The 15,249-nt window shown below is 50.1% G+C and overlaps 1 protein-coding gene and 1 long non-coding RNA gene across 3 annotated transcripts; one reads left to right on the top strand and one right to left on the bottom strand.

Moving 5' to 3' along the window:
- Positions 1–5,997: 5,997 nt before the first annotated feature.
- DMAC2 (distal membrane arm assembly component 2) lies at positions 5,998–11,834 on the top strand. Of its 2 annotated transcripts, XM_070771077.1 has the most exons (6): positions 5,998–6,058; positions 7,651–7,847; positions 9,030–9,110; positions 9,888–10,024; positions 10,129–10,291; positions 10,668–11,834. In XM_070771077.1, exons 1-6 carry the CDS (start codon positions 6,008–6,010, stop codon positions 10,975–10,977), a joined length of 939 nt encoding a protein of 312 aa, XP_070627178.1. In that variant the 5' UTR covers positions 5,998–6,007; the 3' UTR covers positions 10,978–11,834. The 2 variants fall into 2 exon arrangements, with proteins under 2 accessions (XP_070627178.1, XP_070627179.1); XM_070771078.1 differs by lacking the exon at positions 9,030–9,110.
- Positions 11,835–12,283: 449 nt separating this feature from the next.
- LOC139177120 (uncharacterized) lies at positions 12,284–15,248 on the bottom strand. Its single transcript, XR_011561563.1, has 2 exons — positions 14,043–15,248; positions 12,284–13,400 (listed from the first exon to the last, which is right to left on the bottom strand). It is a non-coding gene; the product is annotated as an uncharacterized lncRNA (long non-coding RNA).
- Position 15,249: the final 1 nt, after the last annotated feature.

Genomic DNA, 15,249 nt, shown 5'->3' with positions numbered 1-15,249 from the left:
AGCCTCTGAACTGTGGCAGCCAGTAACAGGAAGTAGCAAGGTCCAGAGTGACCTAGCCCCTGGGGAGTTGGGGGTGGGGGGAGGGGAGTAAAGGGCAGTGGAGGGTGGGGGAGCACCCCCTGGCATCACAAAGTCCGTTCTTCACAGAGAATCAGTAGCTTCGTGTGTGTGTGTTGGGGGAGGGGGGGAGGATGTATGTGTGTGTGTGTGCGCGCTTAAGTGTATGTGTGTGTTTTAATTGAAGTGTAACATCAGGTCTGCTCACGGGGATCCAGCCGCAGCCCCTCTGGCCGGAGGTCAAACTCCACCCCTCCCTGCCTCGTCTCAGATGGACCCTTCACGGGTGAGCGGCTGCCCCGCCTCTTCTTGCCCCGCCCCTCCTGGGTCCCGCCCACTGCTCCTCCCCAACGCCCCCTGCAGCCCTCTCCTCCACATACCTCTATCTTCCCCTGGTTTGATCCTTGCCCGTCTTCTCCACTCTGGCCCTTGCAGGGCTTCCCAGGCCCTGTGCCTGAGGAGCCAGGAGTGGCTTCCAGGAGAACGATCCCTCAGCCAGAGTGCCTCGGTGTCCAGACTGCTGGTCCAGGCTGAGCAGCAGTTCTGCCAACCCCGGACTTGTCCACAGACATTATCACTAGCAATTCAGGCCCCGCCATGAACTGCAGCACACCAGGCTCTTCTGTCCTCTACTACTTCCGGGAGTTTGCTGAAATTCATGTCCATCGAGTTGGTGATCGATCCCTGGGTTGGGGAGATACCCTGGAGAAGGGAATGGCAACCCACTCCACTATTCTTGCCTGGATAATTCCATGGACAGAGAAGCCTGGTGGGCTAAAGTCCACGGGGGTCACAAAGAGTCGGACATGGCTGAGCAACTAACATTTACTAATGCCAGTTACAGAACCTAGGCAGTGACTTACTGTACCAATCTTCAACTTTTCTGTATATTTTCAAATTGTCCTATTAAAATGTTAGGAAGCTGTGATGTTATTGGTCTCTGTCTCTTAGTGGAGACAGTTGATTCCTTTGGGAGAGTTCATTGGTTGAGATTTTCAACCGATGGGAGTTGAGTCAGTGCTCATGACTGATGGGAGAGTGTTAACAGAGCTTGACAAAGCCTTTCCTTCCAAAGATGTAGTTCTACTGCTGTAAGCAATGGAAATCTAATTCAAATTCATTTAGGTAGAAATGGGAATCTATTTTTAGGAGCTTTGGGGCAGGCCAAGAGCAGACAGACATGCTGGACTCAGGCTTTAAATGATGTCTTTGTTGTTGTTCAGCAGCTCAGTCATGTCTAACTCTTTGTGATCCCATGGACTGCATGGACTCCCATGGACACGAGGCGTCCCTCTCCTTGACCATCTCCCAGAGTTTGCTCAACTCATGTCCATTGAGTCAGTGATGCCATCCAATCATCTCATCCTCTGTCATCCCCTTCTCCTCCTGCCTTCAATCTTTCCCAGCATCAGGGTCTTTTCCAATGAGTCAACTCTTTGCATCAGGTGGCCCAAGTATTGGAGCTTCAGCTTCAGCATCAGTCCTTCCAATGAATATTCAGGGTTGATTTCCTTTAGGATTGACTGGTTTGATCTCCTTGCTGTTCAAAGGACTCTCAAGTCTTCTCCAGCATCACAGCTTGAAGGTCTCAGTTCTTCAGCTCTCAGCCTTTTTTATTGTGATGATGTCTTTAGCAGCAGTAGTAGTTTAGTCGCTAAGTCGTGTCCGACTCTTGCGACCCCATGGACAGTAGCCTGCCAGGTTCCTCTGTCCTTGGGGTTCTCCAGGCAAGAACACTGGAGTGGGACTCTGGTTTCCTCAATCTCTCTGCTCTCTTTGTCTCTTTTATTGTCTGGTATTATCCATATGGTGGTAGGAGAGTTGCTGGAAGTCTCGTCTGTGGTAGATTGTATTATTTTCAAAATATTTTCTTCCCTCCCACTGGTCCTTCCCTTAGGAAAGGCTTTTGTTTCCCTCCTCCCCACTGATGAGTTTGGTTGTGCAACTTGTTTTGGCCGTGACTCCTGTTGGCCTTCTTTTGTACCCATAGGTTTCACTGGGTTCCGGGGACTGCTCTCTCCCTTTGACCCTTCAAGGATAACGGTGTAATGGAGCCTCTCTGTGGCTAGTTTACAGGTGTTTCACCATCCCTCATTGGATACCCCTCACTTTGTAAATAGTGCTATTATTAAATGCTCAATTATCTTACTTGTGTGTGACTTACTTATCTGCTGGGATCCTGACTGACACAGAATTCTATTGGATAGATCTACCACAGTTTGTTTGGGTTTTTTTTGGAGGGGCTTCCCTGATGGCTCAGCAGTGAAGAATCCGCCTGGCAATGCAGGAGATGTAGGTTCAATTTCTGGGTGGGGAAGATCCCCTGGAGCAGGCTCCGGTATTCTTGCCTGGAAAATCCCTTGGACAGAGGAGCCTGGTGGGCTACATACAGTCCGTGGAGTTGCAAAAGAGCTGGACACAACTTATCGACTAAACAGCAAAACAACAACCACCACAATTTATTGGTTGTATCTCATGCTCTGCTGCTGCTGCTGCAGCTGCTAAGTCGCTTCAGTCGTGTCTGACTCTGTGCCACCCCATAGACGGCAGCCCACCAGGCTCCACCATCCCTGGGATTCTCCAGGCAAGAACACTGGAGTGGGTTGCCATTTCCTTCTCCAATGCATGCAAGTGAAAAGTGAAAGTGAAGTCGCTCAGTCGTGTCCGACTCTTAGTGACCCCATGGACTGCAGCCTTCCAGGCTCCTCTGTCCATGGGATTTTCCAGGCAAGAGTACTGGAGTGGGGTGCCATCACCTTCTCTGATCTCATGCTCTACCACCTCCTTATTCTTTTGCCTTCAATCTTTCCCAGCATCAGGGTCTTTTCCAATAAGTTGGCTCTTCACATCAGGTGGCCAAAGTATTGGAACTTCAGCATCAGTCCTTTCAATGAATATTCAGGGTTGATTTCCTTTAGGATTGACTGGTTTGATCTCCTTGCTGCCCAAGGGACTCTCAAGAGTCTTCTCCAGCACCACAATTCAAAAGCATCAATTCTTAGGCTCTCCGCTTTCTTTATGGTCCAACTCTCACATTCGTACATGACTACTGGAAAAACAATAGCTTTGACTAGACAGACCTTTGTCGGCAAAGTGATGTCTCTACTCTTTAATATGCTATCTAGGTTTGTCATAGCTTTTCTACCAAAGAGCTAGTGTCTTTTAATTTCATGGCTGCAATCATCGTCCATAGTTGGCATCTAAGATCTGTTAGGACTTCCCTGGTAGTCCAGTGGTTAAGAATCTGCCTGCCAATGCAGAGGACACAGGTTTGATCCCTGGTCTCGGATGATCCCACATGCCTTAGAGCAATTAAGTCCCTGTGTCACAAGTACTGAGCGTGCACAATCTAGTGCCTGAGCTCCACAACAAGAGAAGACACCGCAACAAGCCCACACACCACGACAGAGTAGCTCCTCACTTGTCACAACTAGAGAAAGCAAAGCCTGTGTGCAGCAACAAAGACCCCCACAGCCATAAATAAATGAACAAATCAATATAATCTTAAAAAAGAAAATATAAATCAGACTATGGCATGCCTGTGCAAATGGAATAAAGCACAGTCAATTTCTCGCCCACTTCTCTGACCCAGTCTCCCACACCTCTGTGCAAGCTGGTCCCAGCTCTGGGTCTTTGCACTGGCTATTACCTCTGCCTAAAACACTTTCCCCCCAGGCCCTTGAATGGCTGTTTCCTTCTCATTCCTCACCTCCACTTAAAAGTCAACACTTCACAGAGGTCTTTACTGATGGCCCTGTGCCTCAGTCACTCCCTATTATATGGCTTGTTTTTATTTGCCTCTTATCAAACACTGTCTGCAATTATCTTGCTTATTCATTTGTTTCTTAACCATGCTCTCACTGACTGGAATGTTGGCTCCATTCCAGGGAGAGCCGTGGTTCCATGGTAATCTCACAACTCAGAACAGTGCCTGCCACATGGTAGGGACTCAGTAAATATTTGTAGAATGAATGAATGAGTAATTCTATCCACAAGACTTCATAATGAATTTTCCCTTGAGATGTAGCCTTGAACTCCAAACTGAAATTGCCAACCCACCGCAATACTAGTCTTGAAATTCTGCCTCTGTTCCTTACCTTGCAATGTCAGATCACCAGCTATTCGATCTTTCCCTTCCCTGACCCTGCTTTAAAGAAAGATGCAGGGCTTCCCTTGTAGTCAGGTAGACAAGAATCCATCTTGCAATGCAGGACACACCGGTTCAATCCCTGATCCAGGAGGACCCCACGTGCCTAGGAGCAACTAAGCCCATGCACTGCAATTACTGAAGCCTGCTTGCCCTAGAGCCCATGACCACAACAAGAGAAGCCAAAATGGGACCCGAAATGAGAAATGAGAAGCCCGAGTATGGAAACTAGAACAGCCCACTCTCTCTACAAGTAGAGAAAGCCTACCCTCAGCAACGAAGGCCCAGTACAGCCAAAAATAAATAAATATTTTTAAAAATAATGATTAAAAAATAAATATGTGGAGTTTCTCAGCGCATCTTTTTCTGTTCTAAGGAAGCATTAACAGCTAGTTAGACCTAGAGGAACAGGAAAGCTCACAGGGACTGTGAGTGCAGTCAGAGGGAAGGAAGGTACTCCAACAGCCCTCTCCTAAGGGAAAGACTGCTGGGTCCCATTTTAATGCCCATTAGAAAGGGAGGTCCAACAGACTGCTAAACACAAGAAGAGTAATAAGTGTGTGCTCCTTTAAGAAGTGTTATTTGAAAAAGTGGGGAAAAGACTTAAGATCTCCAAAGAAGACATGCAGATGGCTAACAAACACATGAAAAGATGCTCAACATCGCTCATTATTAAAGAAATGCAATCAAAACCACAATGAGGTATCACCTCACACCGGTCAGAATGGTCATCATCAAAAAGTCTACAAACAATAAATGCTGGAGAGGGTGTGGAGAAAAGGGAACCCTGCTGCACTGTTTGTGGGAATGTGAATTGATACAGCCACTGTGGAAGACAGTATGGAGATTCCTTTAAAAACTAGGAATAAAACCACCATATGACCCAGTAAAATCCCACTCCTAGGCATACACCTTGAGGAAACCAGGATTGAAAAAGACACATGTATCCCATTGTTCACTGCAGTGCTATTTACAATAGCTAGAACATAGAAGCAACCTAGATGCCCATCAACAGATGAATGGATAAAAAAGTTGTGGTACATACACACAATGGAATATTACTCAGCCATAAAAAGGAACAAATTTAAGTCAGTTCTGATGAGGTGGATTATTATACAGAGTGAAGTGAGTCAGAAAGAGAAAGATAAATATTGTATTCCAGGGCACATATGGAAAAATGGTTCTGAAGAATTTATTTACAGGGCAGCAATGGAGAAACAGACAAATGGAGAATAGATATATGGACATGGGGAGAGGGGAGGAGGGTGAGATGTATGGAAAGAGTAATATGTAAATTTATATTACCATATGTAAAATAGATAGCCAACGGAGAATTTGCCGTATGGCTCAGGAAACTCAAACAGGGGCTCTGCATCAACCTGGAGGGGTGGGATGGGGAGGGAGATTTGACGGAGGTTCATAAGGGAGGGGATACATGTATACCTATGGTTGATTCATACTGAAGTTTGACAGAAAACAACAAAATTTTGGAAAGCAATTAACCTTCGATAAAAAAAATTTTTTAAATGTTATTTGCTCAGTCATATCCAACTCTTAGGGACTCCGTGGACGGTAAAAGACAATAGTCCTCCAGGCTTCTCTGTTATGGAATTCCCCAGGCAAGAATACTGGAGTGGGTTGTCATTCCCTTCCCCAGGGGATCTCGCCGACCCAGGGATCGACCCCGAGTTTCCCGTATTGCAGGCGGATCCTTCATCGACTGAGCCACCACGGAAGCCCTTTCAGAGGAGCGCAGGAAAACGGAGGGGGCGTGGTCATAAGAGAGCCGGCGGGTTGGATAAGATGAGCCCCTTCCGGTTACACAATCCTAGCAAGATGGCGGCGCCCAGGGCGGTAGGTGACCGAAGCTTTTAGAGCACCCCAAATTAGTGTGCGCTCTGCTGTCTCTGCCTTCAGGACCTCTCTCGGCGCCCAGCGGACAAGGAGCGAGAAGGAGCAGGGGCTCTCTCCCGCTAAACCTCGCTCTGGGCGCGGAGACGTGTGGTCGTCCGGGGGGCCGGGAAGGATCGGTGCGGGTCACAGGCAGCGAAGGAGAGAAACCAATGGGGAAGCAGGGCGTGCCGACTGAGAAAGTGCGCCAGACCAATCAGAGGGAAGGATCCGACGGGCACTGGGAGTCTAGGGGCGGGCTATAGTGGGACCTGCAAAGGATAAGGGTTTGGAAGAAATTGGCAGAAAAACTGAGGTTTGAGGTCCAAGAGTAGGAGACCAAAGGTGAGGGAAACTCATGGAATAGTTAGAAATTTTGATGGAAAACCCAAGAGTTGAATTTGGGAATTCCAAGGGAAAAGATCTAGGGAAAATTAAGGGGAGAATTTGCAATATTGTGGAAAGAATTTAGGAAGAATTCGGCAAAATCAAGGAATGGGCCTAGGAAAATTAGAGTAAGGTTGGGAGCTTAAAAGGAATTTTAAGGAAAATAAGTATGTGGGCAAAACTATTGGGAGAATTTGGTTAAAGGAAAAAGAGAAACTGAAGCAGGTTAAGAGAAAACTTTGGAGGGGAACTTGAAGAGAGTTTGGGAGCTTCAAGAGGTAAGTTAAGGATGGTTGGGAGAGAAATTAAGATTATATTTGGGAGCTTCCCTGGTGGCTTAGTGGTAAAGCACCCTAGACCCCATTTCTCAGCAACAGAAGTCACAGCCCATCAGAAGCCCGCACACGGGAATGGAAGAGTAGCCCCCCGCCCCTCACAGAAACTAGAGAAAGCCTGCACAGCAACAAAGACTCAGCATAGCCAAAAATAAAGTTTTTTTAAAAATTGTCATATTTTGGGGAAAGGAATGCCTTATTTAGGAAAACTCTGGTGGGAAGTGGATAAAATAAAGGGGAGAATTTGTAGTACATTAAGAGTTCAGATAATAGAGGTTTGGTGAGAGACTAAGGGCTTGGGGGAAGTTAGGGGGAGAATTTAGGAAAACCAGAAGACCCTTTGGCCAAATCAAAGATAAAGTTTTTTGGCAGCGCTAGGTCTTGGTTGCTGTGTGCAAGCTTTCTCCAGTTGTGACAGGCAGGAGCTACTTTAGCTGTGGTGCACTGGTTTCTCATTGCAGTGGCTTCTCCTGTTGCGGAACACAGGCTCTAGGTCAAGTGGGCTCAGTAGTTGTGGCACACGGGCTTAGTTGCTCCGCAGCACGTAGGAGCTTCCCAAACCAGGGATCGAACCCATGTCCCCTGCATTGGCAGGCAGATTCTTAATCACTGGACCACCAGGGAAGTCCCAAAGAAAATTGAAGATGGATTAAAAGAAAGAACTTGGGGAAATTCTGGGGAAATTTTGCAGAGTCCAAAGAACTGGAAGGTCCTAGAAGAGAAATCAGCAGGGAAGCACTGAGGAGGGAAAATTTGGGAGGAAAAACCGGGGAATCTGTCTGTGTGTCTCGCAGGAGGCTCTGGGTTCAGCTCCTCCTCCCCTCTCCTCCCCAGTCCCTGCGGCTAGTGGCCCCGGTATGGAACAGGGGTACCAGCGGCATCCGTGGCCTGAGCAAGGCAGTGGACCCGGAGGGCAGTCAGAAGAAAGGGAGGACGCTGCTCCAGTTCCTGACTGACCACTTCTATGACGTGGAGGCTGTGAGGGAGTACCTTCTCCGGAAGCAGGTGTTGAAGGTGCAAAAGAAAAATCGGTGAGAACCCATGGCCTGCTCAGCCCTGCTGTCCAGGCCTCCCAGGTCTGCCTGCCCTGCCCTTGCCACTCCAGGAAGCCCTAGGGCTTCCAGTGGGAGCCGTGCCCACGTGTCTCTTCATCTCCAGCCCACATGCTTCCCAAACCCTCCAGCTCATAGAGGCAATCCATTGACCACTCTCTCCTCTTGGAGGTCTAGCTGGCACTTCAGACCTCACATGGCTAACAGCAAACCTTGGTTTCCCCTAAAACAGCCTCTCACCCCCAAGCCTTCCCCATCCCAGTCAGTGGCACTATTGCCCATCCGTTGTTCAGACCACATTCCAAGGAGTTATCCCTCATTCCTGTCTGCTTCCCTTTCCTCCACATCCAGTCCATCAATAAAATACCAGAATATCCTAAATTTGACCAATTGTCACCTGTCTGTAGCCTGCTGGGAACCCTTTTATTTTATGGTTGGATGACTGCAGTTGTCTCCTGTCAGTCACCTTTTGGCCCCTGTTACAGTCTACACAGCAGCCAGAGGACTCTTACGAAAGGAAGATGGATAACATTACCACTTTGCTTAAAACCCTCTTATGGTTTCCGACTGCAACTAGAATAAAAGCCAAACTCCAAGGCCGAAAATCTGGCCCCTTACTGAGCTTTGAGACCTCTACCAGGGACACCCACTCACCTCTCCCAGCCTGGCATCCTTATTGCCATTTGTTCATCTTAATTTGAGCCTCTGAGTCTTTGCAACTGGCTTTTCCCTTGGCCTGGCAGACTCTGACCCTGACCTCTGCAATCCCTCTCTCATTCAGATCTCTCAAGTTTTGCCTCCTCCAACACGCAAACCAAATCACTCACCTCCATCCGCCATCCCTACCCGAGCCACTCCTAGTCTGTTCCCTCGGTATTAACTTCATCACGGAATTGCTACTCTGCGATTTGTTCTTAACTTGGCGGTTATCTGTTTCCCCTGTGAAATAACTCTGCAGGGGCAGGGACAGTGATCCGCCTTGGTCACACTGTCCCCTAGTGCCCAGCACTTCAGAGGCGCCCAGTAAATATTTGCCATCTGACTCAGTCTGCCTGCATATCTCAGTCCCGTGCTGTGGACTGTGACCCTCTCAGCAGCACCGGGGCCTGGCAAGGGGTGTGGTGCTTTAAGGCTCACCCTCGGCTACTCTTCTCCCGGCAGGTCCTTCACCTACATCAAGGAGCGATACGGCCCCTACGTCGCAGGGGCCTATTTCGTCTTGAAGCAGGGAGGCGCAGTCAAGTATGACGGCAAAGGTGTCAGAATGGGGGGTGGGGGTGGGGGAGGCAGGAGAGCCACTTTCTAAGCCTGGGGCTCATCCGTCGGATGGGCTCATGTCAGTCCGACTGGCTTCTCTGCACACTCTGGTCTCTGCCCGTTCCTGGCCATGTAGCTGGGGACTTGTTCCTGAGCTTCAGTTTTGTCATCTGTAAAATGGGATGGTGGTCATGTCTAACCTACAAGGTGTGCTGTAAAGATTCAGAGACACTTTGCAGTCTGGACACTTGTCATGGGTCACAGGCCAACGTAGCACATGTGCTCAGTCAGCACTGGTGCATATTTTCTTTCTTCCTTCCCCCTCCTCCTCCTCGTTTTCCCCCTTTATTTTCCTTCTTTTTTGAAAACACAATTCACATAGGCTTCATCTAGCCTTCCTCTTGGTTCCGATTAAGATTTTCACTTGTTTTGAGCACTTTCTCCAGCACCTTCCTTAGAAATGGTATACCTGTCTGTAAATATCTCAACATTCACCCATCTCCAAGGATTCTTGTCTCATAGCTCTTTTTTCTCATGTTAATATCCATAATTTCTTACACCCTCAGCTTCCAGGTATGTAAAATTGGCCAAACTCTCCATCTTTGATGGGGTTGTCAGGGGACCCAATAAGACCAGGCATGTAAAGCCCTTAGCGCAGGGCCTGGTGTATAGTGAGTGCAGCAGGTTCTCTGATATGGTGCTAGGAGTGTTATTAAGAGGTTGGAAGGTTGCGGGACCCTGCTGACACTCGCTCTCTCCCAGGTTTCGGGACAGGGAGTGGATGCGGGCGAATGAGCAAGGCCTTTCCTCTCTCGAGTTCCGGAAGCTCCAGGAGGTGCCCGTGGAGGCTGTGGATGCCAGTGGTTGTGCCATCAACTACCAAGGCCTGGACAACCTCTGTGAGTGGGGTGGGGCGGGATGAGGTGGAGACGGACCAGGCTCTGCCCTTTCGTGGTGGGCTCCAGAAGGGCCGTCAGTGCCATCCTCCCTCTGCCCCCTGCAGTGGCCCTGAAGGAGCTCCAGTCCCTGTCGCTGCGGCGCTGTCCCCACGTGGATGACTGGTGTCTCGGCCGCCTCTACCAGCTGGCCGACTCACTGCAGGAGCTCTCCCTAGCCGGCTGCCCCCGCATCTCTGAACGGGGCCTCGCCTGCCTCCACCACCTCCAGTGAGACCTCAACTCAGGCTGGGCCCCAGACCAGGGGAGGGCAGTACCCCCATCCCTGCCTCCTGGACAGACCTAGAGCTGGTGGTGGGTCAGCATAGATGAGCTGCGCAGTGAACCTCTGGGAGGGTGGGAAGACTCTTAGTCTTCCTGCCTTTTTGTATGAATGAAATTACAAGATATTTACACTGTTGTGGGACAGCAGGAGCCAGAGGTGTGCAGTTTGTAATGAACACAGTGGGTCTCATGTACTTGAGCAAAGATTTTATTTGAAAGCTGGGGGTCAGCATGGGGGCAGGTACACCCCCCACACTCACACACACAGATGCCATCCTTACATGTGACCCCACCCCCACCCCCCCATCTTGCCTCCTCTCAGGAACCTCCGCAGGCTGGATATCTCCGACCTTCCTGCTGTGTCCAACCCGGGCCTCACTCAGATCTTGGTGGAGGAGATGCTGCCCCACTGTGAGGTTCTGGGGGCTGACTGGGCACAGGGCCTCAAGGTGGGGCCAGAGGAGCAGTCCCGGGACGCGGCCAGCAGCCCCATCCCCGCCTGGCCTTCGGCCCCTCCCCATCAAGCAAGGTCTCTGCCAGGCTGTGCTGAGCGCCCAACAGCTCATCCTTCTGGTTCTGTTGGGCTCACTCAACTTGGGGGGTCGGGCTGGGGTGAGGGGAGGAGAGCCTGAGGTTGGGACATTGGTTCTCCACCACCGGGGTGCTCTGGCTGGCTGCACCCAGCCTGAAGCTCACAGCTCCTCTCAGCTTGTCAGGTAGCCCTCTCCACATGCTTCTCCTTCCCAGTTTCAGGAGCCCCCTTCTCTATCCTAGGGGAGGTAAGGGCCCCTGGCTGGAAGTAGCCCCGGGGAGCTGCACTCTCCCCTGTGGTTGCCCCGTACCGTGCCCACTTCTCTGGCAAGAAACTTCTCTTGACTTCTGTCAGAAGTCGGATTATCCCACTTGCATGTGCTCCTGTTTCCTGCCAGGGGGCACTACTGGCATTCTACAGGGCTGGTTCTTCCCTGTGTGGGACGACTCGGCTCACTGCGGGCTGCAGTATCCCTGGTCCATATCCACTACATGTGGGGCGTCCCATAGCGTTCTCCTTAGTGACGCTCAGCTCCAAATTCAACGTGGTTTGCTCTGTGTAAATTGATCTGGGCCTTTGAAGTATTCTCCTTTGCTAACTGGCCTGATAAGGGTTGCCAGTAGAGGGCGCCCGAGAGATGTTCCTCAAGGGAGGAAAGGCTTTTGCTTTGTGGCTCTGCTCAGGGGTGCTTGCTCAGCTGCCCTGCAGCGCATGGTGGTGCAGGGCTCCCCGCATCTGCTGAGGTGAATCAGGTGGTCAGCAGCTTCCCCTGGCGCCCTCCACCCCCAACCCTGCACAGGACAGCCTCCACTGAGGTGTCTCTCTGAATGCCTCTCCACCATACCCCTGAAGGTGGATTTCCAGTAACTCCCAGGGCCCCTTACCAATGAATCCCCTCCTTACTTCACTTTGCTGTTAAAGTCATTGATTCTCTATATTAAACTTTCCCTGTTCAAATTACTGTGTGGCTTCTCTCTCTAGACTGGATCCAGACTGATAAGAGCCTTGGCATCTGGAGTGTTCCCAGAGATAAATTCACAAAGACAGGATTTGGGGGTTGGTTTGTTCCTGCCTTTGGCTTGATTGCACTACTGAGCTCCTTGGCAGTGGGAAATGAGACATGAGAAATCCATGGCCTTAATGTCATCAACAGGATGAATGGATAATGGTGCCTTTGGCTTGAGTCCACTGCTGAGCTCCTTGACAGTAGGAAATGAAATATTAGAAATCCATGGCCTAAATGCCATTAACAAGATGAATGGGTAACAAAGATGTAGGGGGTATATGTGATACATAGTGAATACTACTCAGCCGTGAAAAAGAATGAAGTAATGCCATTTGCAACAGCATGGATTGACCGGGAGATTATCATATTAAGTGAAGTAAGTCTGACAGAGAAAAATATATCACTTATATGTAGAATTTTTTTTTAATGATACAAATGAACTTCAAAAACTCATAGACTTAGAGAAAAACCTATGGCTACTGGGGGAAGGAGAGGAGATAGCCTGGGAGTTTGGGATTGACATGCACATGCTGCTATATTTAAAACAGACGGAGTTCCTTGGTGGTCCAGTGGTTAGGACTGTGCTTCCTCTACTAATGGCATGAAAGGTGGCTGCTGTGAGCTGTGTGTTTCACCGGGATCCGTGACCTCCGGAGGAGAGGATTTCAATCTGGGGTCAGAGATGAGGCTTGACTGCTTGGGGAACTTTTTGTGTAACAAAGTTTTATTCAAGTATAGAGATAGGGAAAGCTTCTGACACTGACATCAGAAGAGGACAGAAAGAGTGCCCCCTTGCTAGTTTTTAGCAAGGTGTTTTATATCTGTTAGAAAGCTACTAATCAGATAAGAGAGACACCTCAAGGCTGAGGGAGTTTCACTAGACCTCTCCCACAATAGATAGGATGGCATCCCCCAGCCATAAAACAATTGATAGGAATACTGGTTTGTTGAGCCATTATCAGCCCAAGGTTTGAGAAAAGAAAAAAAGTTAGTCTTGGGTGGAACCATTTTGAAGAAAGGCAAATTCTAAAGCAAATACATAGTTTAAAAAACATTTCCACAAGAAAAACACTGGTTGGCTCAAGGCAGGACGTCTGCCACTTGCAGTTTATTTCCTCCTGCTGCTTGGGAACCTCTGGCCTTCCTGCCTGTTCCCTCTCAGGCACACGTTCAACCCCTGGCTGGGGAACTAAGAGGGGCCAAACAAAAAGTAGGCTAAATAACCAACAAAGACCTTATGTATAACACAGCGAACTCTGCTTCACGTTCTGTAATGGGAAACGAATTTGAGAAATAGCGAACATATACATGAATCACTTTACTGTACACCTGAAACTAACACACTGTTAATCAACTATTGTTGTTTAGACACTCAGTCGTATCCAACTCTTTGTGTACCCAAGGACTGTAGCTCACCAGGCTCCTCTGTCCATGGGATTCTCCAGGCAAGAAGACGAGTGGGTTGCCATTTCCTCCTCCAGGGAATCTTCCCAACCCAGGGATCAAACGTAGGTCTCCTGCATTGGCAGGCAGGTTTTTTTTGTTTTTTTTTAAACCACTGAGCTACCTGGGAATACTCCAGTATAAAATAAAAATTAAAAAAATAACAATCCAAGGCATGCAGCAGCATCACAAAAATGTTACCGCCTGGGGTTGTGATGAGGTGCCAGTGAGGTGCCACGTGCCCTGGGGGGCCCTGTGGCTGCTGGGCGTTGACACTGGCAGTAATGACAGCTCTAAAGATAGGGTTGGGCAGATTCCCTCAAGTGCCCAGCTCAGTCACCCGCCTCGGAATTGGCAAGCTCCCATGACAGCATTTCCCCCCGACCAAAGTTATTGCTCACAGATACTGCTGAAAATACAACCCAGTGTTTAGGTTTGTGGGTTGCTGAGTTATGACACTTGAATTCCCCAGTCTGGACAAGTTTCTTGTCTGGTGGTAGTGAGGGTGCTGACTGGTACATGGTGGGATCCAGAAACCTGGAGTCAGATCATCTGGTTGGACCCAGAGGAAAGAGATGACCTCGAACCCCCAAGCTCCTGGAAGCCTTCCCTAACAATGTGGGGAGACCACCTGCGATCCTGCTCTTGAAAGCCCGGCCATGACCTCCCCTGGGGCAAATGCCTTGAAAGGGAGACCTGCTTTTCTTGAGACTTACCACAAGCGCCCCCTGCTGTCACTAGACCCACAAGTGCCACAGGTCAAGCCTCAGCACGCTCCGGGGAGCGGGTGCTCAGGCGACCCAGAAGGGAACAGCTCTTACACAGAAGGGCAAGACCTGCAGACAGATGTACAGTCAACACTCAAGAAGCCGCATGGGAGTGGATTCTCAGGGTGTTAGGCCAGTGAGAGCGGACCTCACTGCACGGAGCAAAGCTCACTGATACAAGGGCGCTTACTGGAGACTCTGGATATAATGAGTTAGCTAGTGCAGCTGGTGGTGTCCCGACAGTTTTCTTGGTTGGCTGACTGGAACTTGGGACTCAACAGTGACCTATGGTTACTAAGGTGAGAAACCGGAACTGCCCAGGCATAAACTGGAGAGGGAGATCCAAAGACCTGGGGAGGCAGAAATGCAGGCTGGGGTCCACATTCCACCAGAAGGCACCCACCTCTAGTCACTCGACATCAGACCTCCTGTTCCAGTCGCTGGATGGTTTCTCTCCTCACTGGAATGTCTGCAGACAAGGCACACAGCAACCCGAACTGTCTACCCTGCCCCTGGTTTGTGCTCTGGGAGTAGCTAGATGAGCCAAGAGTCGGGGGGCTAAACAGCCCCCTGCCCTGCCTGGGGGTAAAAAGGCTTACAGACCCCTTCCAAGAGCTCTCAGAGCCCTGCCCCAGCCCACTCTGGCTTTTATTCCATCAATAGTCCTCACCTTCTCCACACACTCTTCCTCCATCTGGTCCCATGGGCTCCATTACTCAAACTGCCGTTGCTGACAGGGTTCCTGCAGTGATTTGGACAGTTCCCAACCCAAGCTGGGGGTCAGGCCAAGCTCACCTGCAGGTGGGGAGGAGGGGGGTGCAGTTCCCTCACTCTCACCCCAGGCTCTAGGAGGTCTAGGATGAGCCAGCCCCACCAGCCTGCCTCCCCAGACAGCTGTAGCAGCCCCAACAGCAGAGGCCCCTGTAGGGCAGGGCCGTAAACATAGGCAGACACCCTCTGGTCCCAAGGGGGCCGGATGTGAGTGTTCCCGGAGTCACCGTGCAGCTGTAGGAGGGGCCGGCCCAGGGCTGGAGAGAGGGACCAGCAGGGACGGACTGCGGCCCTGCCAGGCACCCAAGGGAATGGGGGTGGGGGTGGCGGTGCGGGGGGTCAGCCCAGCTCCAGGGCTCCTGGTGCCCCCACCCGTCACCCTTCA

Source organism: Bos indicus, chromosome 18, assembly GCF_029378745.1.
Source record: "Bos indicus isolate NIAB-ARS_2022 breed Sahiwal x Tharparkar chromosome 18, NIAB-ARS_B.indTharparkar_mat_pri_1.0, whole genome shotgun sequence".
Lineage (NCBI taxonomy): Eukaryota > Metazoa > Chordata > Mammalia > Artiodactyla > Bovidae > Bos > Bos indicus.
Note: the sequence above shows the minus strand (reverse complement) of the source record. Positions and strands in the feature narration are given on the sequence as shown.